The 8,014-nt window shown below is 38.2% G+C and overlaps 2 protein-coding genes across 7 annotated transcripts; both read left to right on the forward strand.

The window, feature by feature from the left end:
• The first annotated feature begins 106 nt into the window (after positions 1-106).
• sar1ab (secretion associated, Ras related GTPase 1Ab) lies at positions 107-3,819 on the forward strand. Of its 5 annotated transcripts, none has more exons than XM_027141819.2 (7): positions 107-130; positions 1,634-1,730; positions 1,850-1,969; positions 2,109-2,174; positions 2,306-2,409; positions 2,504-2,635; positions 2,935-3,819. In XM_027141819.2, exons 2-7 carry the CDS (start codon positions 1,673-1,675, stop codon positions 3,049-3,051), a joined length of 597 nt encoding a protein of 198 aa, XP_026997620.1. In that variant the 5' UTR covers positions 107-130; positions 1,634-1,672; the 3' UTR covers positions 3,052-3,819. The 5 variants fall into 5 exon arrangements, with proteins under 5 accessions (XP_026997620.1, XP_026997617.1, XP_026997618.1 ...); XM_027141816.2 differs by lacking the exon at positions 107-130 and adding an exon at positions 137-309; XM_027141817.2 differs by lacking the exon at positions 107-130 and adding an exon at positions 318-649.
• Positions 3,820-4,637: 818 nt separating this feature from the next.
• On the forward strand, positions 4,638-7,855 carry tysnd1 (trypsin like peroxisomal matrix peptidase 1). 2 transcript variants are annotated; one of them, XM_027142176.2, is made up of 5 exons: positions 4,638-4,782; positions 5,390-6,093; positions 6,195-6,325; positions 6,601-6,786; positions 7,073-7,855. In XM_027142176.2, exons 1-5 carry the CDS (start codon positions 4,678-4,680, stop codon positions 7,273-7,275), a joined length of 1,329 nt encoding a protein of 442 aa, XP_026997977.1. In that variant the 5' UTR covers positions 4,638-4,677; the 3' UTR covers positions 7,276-7,855. The 2 variants fall into 2 exon arrangements, with proteins under 2 accessions (XP_026997977.1, XP_026997976.1); XM_027142175.2 differs by lacking the exon at positions 4,638-4,782 and having other exon boundaries at positions 4,789-6,093.
• The last annotated feature ends 159 nt before the right edge of the window (positions 7,856-8,014 follow it).

Consider the following 8,014-nt stretch of genomic DNA (forward strand, 5'->3'; position numbering starts at 1 on the left):
TTACATTTCACTGTACACGCACACACACACACACACACACACACACACACACACACACACACACACACACACACACACACACAGCACACAGCATTGCCTGTTTCCACCACATGAGGGCTCTGCACACAGGGTCAGTTCACGCGTATGCGAGCACAGTTTGTTTACTTGACGCGTTTATTTACAAATTAGCCAATGTAGCTAGCAGTCAGTATTGACACACACAGCGGTGGAGTCGTGGACACAGCAGAGACCTAGAGGAAGCTCAGGTGGTTTCAGTGACTTGTCGCTGACGTAGTGACGCACATTGAGGTGGGATTTATACTGACACAGGAGTCGGATTTACCATCATAATCCATATCGGACTGTGTACCTTTATAATGGTTTAATTCACGTACATTAATGATGTGCTCGATTTTTATGCTTTTACTGTTAAAAAAGTGTGTTTTGTTGCTTGAGCTCTGTCTATATATGGGCTACTCAACTGCTGTGGGACGGTCGGCCACAGTGTTGTCATGGATTTAAATCATACTCTGTGTCTTTAACAAGTAATGTGAGCAGATCGGCGAGGTTTAAACTGTACAAAACAACTGCAACAAACTGAGTTCAGGTCCACTGAGTGACAGTCGTAGACGCGCTCGCACGAGTGTATGTACGTGTATGTATATCTGTGTGTGTTCGTGCGCATGCGTGGTCGTTCGTGTTTTTAATCAGAATCAGAATCAGGTTTATTGGCCAACTGTGTTATTAATGATGTTGTCGATATTACAGCACCATAATGTCTTTCATATTTGATTGGATTTAGTAGTGTTTTACAGATATTAGGTAATGTGTCATGAATATGACTGTTTCTGCGTTATAGAATTGTCTATACTACTGTTTATAGCCATTAACTATTAATATCAATACTCAGCTGTAAGGAACACGTTTCTCTCTCTAGGGCTCTAGAGCTGGTTTTCTCTGCCTGCCTGCCTGCCTGCCTGCCTGTCTGTCTGTCTGTCTGTCTATCTATCTATCTATCTATCTATCTATCTATCTATCTATCTATCTGTCTATCTATCTATCTATCTATCTATCTATCTATCTATCTATCTATCTATCTATCTATCTATCTATCTCTATCTATCCAGACAGACAGACAGACAGATAGATAGATAGACAGATAGATAGATAGATAGATAGATAGATAGATAGATAGATAGAAATATGTGTGTAGATTTTGTGCAGATTTAACATTAGCTCCTGTGTGTGTGGGGGGGGGGCATATAGCATTGGCCCATGGTGTCGGGTAACTATCACTTGCCCCTTAGCAAAAATAGTTGGTTGCTAGTGTTGCGTCTGTAGGACACAGACAAATATAGTGGAATTATGTGAATGAGACATTGTGTGTGTGTGTGTGTGTGTGTGTGTGAGAGAGAGAGAGAGAGAGAGAGAGAGAGAGAGAGAGAGAGAGAGAGAAAGAATGCCATTATTAACATGTCCTTCATAGACTAAGCATGGATTTATCAAACGTTATGAATCCATGCCACTGCTTACATTATAGCCTGTTTTTTCCCATTAAGCCGTACCAAAAACATTTCCGTGAAATTGCCATGATAGTTGTTACTAATGAGTTTGTATTGTTATATCTTTGCAGGTTTGTTTTATTACTTTGCCTTCAGGGAACAGCAACAGAATGTCTTTCATATTTGATTGGATCTACAGAGGATTTAGTAGTGTTTTACAGATATTAGGTAATGTATCATGAATATGACTGTTTCTGCATAATAGTTTGTACCATTGTTTATAGCCATTAACTATTAATATCAATACTCTGAGCTGTAAGGAAAACATGATTGGTTTCTCTCTTTAGGACTGTATAAAAAGTCGGGAAAGCTGATTTTCCTTGGATTAGACAATGCAGGAAAAACAACATTATTGCACATGCTTAAGGACGATCGACTTGGGCAGCATGTGCCAACACTTCATCCAAGTCAGTAGTCATTATCCATCTGTTCTGCATGGATACACTGCAATATGTGTGGAAAGGCATGGAAAATGTTTCAATAGGCAAAACTGACAATCTAGGCTGGTGTCATTTATTTGACCTTTGTTTTTATCATTTCTATCAGCCTCAGAAGAGTTGACCATTGCTGGGATGACATTTACCACGTTTGACTTGGGTGGACATGCGCAAGGTAACCATGGCGATCCATCAAACCGTCTGAAGTGTACAGTACGATTTATGTTAGTGTACTTCACAGTTACAGGGACATGCAAAGATACAGGTTTTACTGATTTGCAAATATATTTTGTTCTTCAACTGCAGCAAGAAGAGTTTGGAAGAATTACTTACTAGCCATAAATGGAATAGTCTACCTTGTGGATTGTGCTGACCATGAGCGTCTAAATGAGGCTAAAGTTGAACTAGATGTAAGCTCATTATTATTGTTGTTGTTATATTTTCATAATTTCCCTTTACCAAGACACAATTTGTATAGAAACTCCAACCATTGTACCATTTTAGGCCCTGCTAACTGATGAGACCATATCCAATGTGCCAATCCTTATTTTGGGAAATAAAATTGATCGACCTGAGGCAATAAGTGAAGATTCATTGAGAGGAAAATTTGGTCTACATGGACACACTACTGGGAAGGTAAAAATTACCAAACACATCATAAGGCACAGATATTATTGCTAATTGTAGTTTTTGTGTTCCTTAGTATGTCTTCTATTTGTATGTGACAAATACAATTTTATTTGATATCTTCATTTAGTTTTAAAGGTAAATGTGTCAGGCTTAAATCTTTGATCAGGCTTTGTTAAGTAATGTGTTTTGCATAAGAGGCGGTACAATTCTGTAATTTTTGCAGTGACAGAATTGTCACTGTTTGCATAATTTTGTTTTCCTTTATTTGAAATGAATTTTACCAGTTATTGATTGTTTGTCTTTAGGGGAATGTTGGACTGAAAGAACTGAATATGAGGCCAATGGAAGTGTTCATGTGCAGCGTGTTAAAAAGACAAGGATATGGGGAAGGTTTCCGATGGCTTTCTCAATACATTGACTGATTGGTTAAGACCCAACAGCTTCTCCAAACTTGCTTGACTCTATTTATTGAAGTTTGGCTCAGGAGTAAAGAACTATTTAAACTGACAGTTGTTCTAGCAGTAGTAGTTTTTTCTAATTGTGCCAAAATTAAAACATGTTTCTAAAGTAAATTTGTGTAGGCTCAAATGAAAAATATTTAAAACTTAAGCACACTGTATGGTACATGTTCAGTTGGAGCTATTTTAGGTTACATAGTCTGTTCAGGGTTTGTTCAGTCTATATTACATACACTTTTTGTTAGGTACACTTTCATAAATATGTATTGCATAGCTATGTTTCTATCAAACTGGCAAAGGGATTAAACCAACAGGTATATGGAATATGGTGCAATAACTAGACCTATGTAGCTTGCATATGCTTTATTTTTTTTATTTTTAAACACTTGACACCAGTGTGCCTTAATGAATGTGGTATCAGCAACTGATTGGTGCTTTACTTTACTTTTTCTTTTTTGTTTTAAAGAATTTAGTTTTAAGGCCACACTTAAGCCCACAAATTATTGGCCTTCTACTTCAGTTGGCATGCAGTGATTAAACAAGAGCTTGAACAACACCACAACCTTTCAGAAAAAAAGAGCATTTGTGCAGTACAGACTATAATGTTAAGTCACTTCTCACATTTGTAAGTATATTCAAATAAACTGATGTGGCTCAAAAAAAACCCATAATACCACAATTTTAATGCCGTTATTTTGGGCAGACAAAATAAAAACAAACATTATTGCTGCATGTTGTCTGTACTTTGTTGATATGTGGTTCTTCCACAAGCTGTTGCCACAAAGTTTGAAGCACATGATGGACTATAATGTCTTTGTTTGAGGTAGCATTACATTTACATTTATGGCATTTAGCAGACACCTTTGAGTGACTTACAACTGAGGGTTAAGGGCCATGCTCAGTGGCCCCGCAGCGGCAGCTTGGTCCTGGGGTACAAACCCATGAGCTTTCGATCAGTAGTCCAACACCTTAACCACTGTTACCACACCCCACATTACAATTTCCCTTCACTGGAACTAAGAGGCTCAAACCTGTTCCAGCATGACAAGGTTCCTGTGCACAAAGCGGCTCCATGAAGACGTGGTTTGACAAGGTTGGAGTGGAGGAACTTAAGAGGCCTCTACAGAGCCCTGACCTCTGTTCCACTGAACCCCAGGCCTGAAATCACAGCCCGTCCTCACTGGTGCTCTTGTGGCCGAATGAGCACAAATCTCAACTGCCCTGCTCCAAAATCTAATGGAAAGCCTTCCTATAAGAATTATTATTACTAAACCTATAACCTTTACTATAATCTTGAAATAGTATGTTCAAAAAGAACATATGGGTTTGATGGTCAGGTGCTCAAACCTTATATAGTGTTATAGGCTATATAGTGTACAATGTTGTGAGAAATACATTTATTTTCTGTTAATATATGAAGTATTTCCACATTCAAAATCCATCATGAGATTTGAACGATTAGCTATATATGGTTTATACAACTTTAAAGTTTACTGGCGTGTTTTGGTGACGCTCCAATCAAGATTTAAAATACTTGTAGGTAACTCGCGCGGTCCAATGGGAAATGACGCGGTCCTGTAACAATGACCAATGAGATCAAACCCGGAAGTGTTCGTGTTTGTTTTCACCCACGTTGACCTGTCATGTTGGTACATCAGCAGTAGTGTAGCATTAGTTGTGCTTTATATAAAACAGGTAGGATACGTTTAATCGACTCGATTAATATTACTTGTGTTTATACTGGTAGTGTTTTTCACGTGTATATTAATTATTTAAAAAAGTAGGCTACAGTTTATTGGGATAAAAGTTCACTTTAGCCTCTCAATTGAGTTGCAGATTAGTTTAGATATTAGTGTTTATTACAAACAGAAGGTGAATATCTCCGCAGTGTCTGTATTGTAGTGGCTTTAAATGCGACAGGTTTGTGTTGTTGCTGTTGTTGATGATGTCTGTGGAGCAGATGTGTTGTGTTGTAACTGTTTCTGAGATCATGTGCAATGAGAAGCAGCAACAGCCGACTGTGAGCCCACTGAGCTGCAGTGGAGTGGTGATAAACTATCAGTCTGGACTTGTGCTCTGCAGTGGTCTGTTGTTTTCTCGGTTTTTATTAGATAAAGACTGTAAACGCCAAAACCCCAATGTATTAAGTGCGTCCAAATTTAGTAACCAAATCCAAGTTTTCATAGATCACGTAGATGTTAAGGTAAACCAATGCACAAGCAAGAGATTCCTAACGAACGAGTGTCCAACGTGTCGTAAACCTGCTGAGCTGCTCACGATGATTAACTGTGTGGAGTTTCAGGTGGCTTTTCAAAAACTGTTCACTGACTCTGAACAGTGGAAGTTTACTGATCTGGATGAGGACGATGAAATTCTCTACGACTCGAATTTCTTGAGTTGGTTTGCAGTGCTGCGGATGACCACAGACACCCAAGTTGATGCTGATGCTGTGCCTTGGATAAAGAGTACAGCGCTTGCAAAGGGATGTTCTGTCCTGGCGTGTGGATCTCCGTTCGGTTCGTTCTGTCCAGATCTGTTCATGAGTACACTGAGCAAAGGCATCGTGAGCAACCTGGCTGGAGAGGACAATGCGTTGATTTTGACAGATGCCCGCTGTCTGCCCGGCACTCAAGGAGGAGGCCTCTTTGTTAGTGATGGAGACAAGCCGTATCTTGTGGGTTTAATCACTTCACCACTGTGTTGGAAGTCGAATGAATGGATTGGTCTGACTTTAGTGTGTTCTCTGCATTTAATTTTAAAAAACATATCACAGGCTGTAACCCGTCATCAGTCATTGAGAGAGATATCAATACACTCAATCACTGATAGCTCTCATGCCCCAGCACCCCAAAACTCAGAAAATGGAAAGTACCCAGTGGTGGTTGTGGTTGAATCTGGACAAGTTTGGGGTTCTGGCATTATGTTAAGTCCAAATTTGGTGTTAACATGTAGACATGTTGTGAATGGGAGACAGTTTCTTAAAGTCACTCTCAACACTAGTCAAAGGTAGTCATGCATTTTTTCTCAATTTTGTAGTGGAAAAATATATAGCATAAACCACCATTATTCAGAAGTCACAACGGTAAACATGGTCTCTCTCCCTTCAGAGCTCAGACTGTGAGTAGCACAGTACTGTATTCTACAAAGGAAACTTCTCCTTATGATGTAGCCTTTGTGCAGCTTCAGGAATCTTTTCCTCATGTCATGGTGCCACAGATAACCACCGTTTTTTTGCCTGGTAAGATAAAATAGTTGGTGTGTATTTGTATAAACTGCATTTTGCTACACTGTCATTTTTCTGTAGTTTCTTAATTCACTCTTGCCCTTTTCCTTCCCCTTTAATTCATAAACCATTAAATAAATTGTATTTGAGGTTCCATTGTTTTAAACCAGTGGAATGTTTCATTAAAAGATTTATTGATTATGGGATCATTTCAGAAATGAATTGTCTCAAAATAAATTCATTTGCTTGGAAGCTACATTAAAGATCACTTTAATTCTGTCTGTGTCTAGGTGAGGATGTGCTTGTACTGGGTTATGGAGGTTTAGGGAAGACCTGTGGCCCCTCACTGACTTCAGGGATACTGTCCAGAGTTGTCCAATTGCAAAACAAGCCAGTGATGTTACAGACAACGTGTGCAGTGAATTGCGGAGCCAGTGGTGGGGCTGTTGTCCGTGCCAATACGGGCGAGTTGTTAGGTAACACTGTGTTATATAATTATATAAAATGGCCTCTTTTCATATGCATTTAATCTCAGTTAAAATCAAATATCATTTCATTATTACAGTATAGCACAGGTATATGGCTATAGATACTGTTTTGATTTTAATCAGTAGGGGGCATCATTTAACAAACATGATGTTTTTTAGTTAAAGTATGCCAAAATATCATATTATGTATTGTACCTGATTATTGAAATGTTTAAAGTTGCAATATCTGTCATGATCAGTCTAACAATAAATAAATGAATTTTCTTTTATCAAGGTATTGTGGCCAGTAATACAAGAGATTTTGCAGCTAAGGTTACATATCCCCATTTAAACTTCAGCATCCCAGTTTCTGTGCTGGAACCTCTTCTGAGACGCTTTGCACAGACGCAAGACCCTGCTGTCTTTCAGGAATTGGACAGCGTGGACCAGGAGGTTAGGAGAGTGTGGAGACTTCAGATTCCTCAAAGCAAGCTGTGAATTCTACATTTCCTAAATGGAATTAACAAACCGCCTACTCCAGTCATTTTAATTCCTGAACTTACAGTCTACTGGAAAAATAGGAAGAAAATGAAAATAAATTTTAAAGGTTATTGATTGCAGGATATTTTGTCTGCTTGAACAGAACGTGTATCATTTAATTCTATGTGGACATCAAATGTAATTATAATTGATTAGTATAAGGACTAATACTATAAGCTATTGTGCAAACTGCTAGGAAAAGCTTTTTAAATCAATTTTGCTTTTATCTTTTTGCGTTTCATAAAATTGATGAATGAATTTTACTATATTTCAGTGTTTTGATAATACTTTTTTAACTAGTACCATATTACAACTATGGCAAACTCAATGAATTCAGAGAGCTACTTGTTTTGCTGTACACTGGTGCTATGTTAATCTTTCCACGATGTTAATCAATGCTAAACAGGTACTAGCTACCAATTAACATTGAATTTTTAGTAAATATTTATAAAATAATATGGTTTAAGTGTGAGTCTGTGTACATAAGGTAGTGTAAGAAAGCAAAGTACAATTCAGTATTAAATGCAACTCTGTGTGATGCAGTACTGTGTTTTAACCCAACATAAGGTGCTTAAAACCTAAAAGGATTTGGCCAACTGTGTCTTTTCAAAAGCTGAAAGTCATAAACTGGCCAGACCTGCTGGGAGCATTTATTGCCGAAATTTTACATCTTATCAGCACTCTCGATCAACAGGAG

The sequence above is a fragment of the Tachysurus fulvidraco genome, chromosome 4 (assembly GCF_022655615.1).
Source record: "Tachysurus fulvidraco isolate hzauxx_2018 chromosome 4, HZAU_PFXX_2.0, whole genome shotgun sequence".
Lineage (NCBI taxonomy): Eukaryota > Metazoa > Chordata > Actinopteri > Siluriformes > Bagridae > Tachysurus > Tachysurus fulvidraco.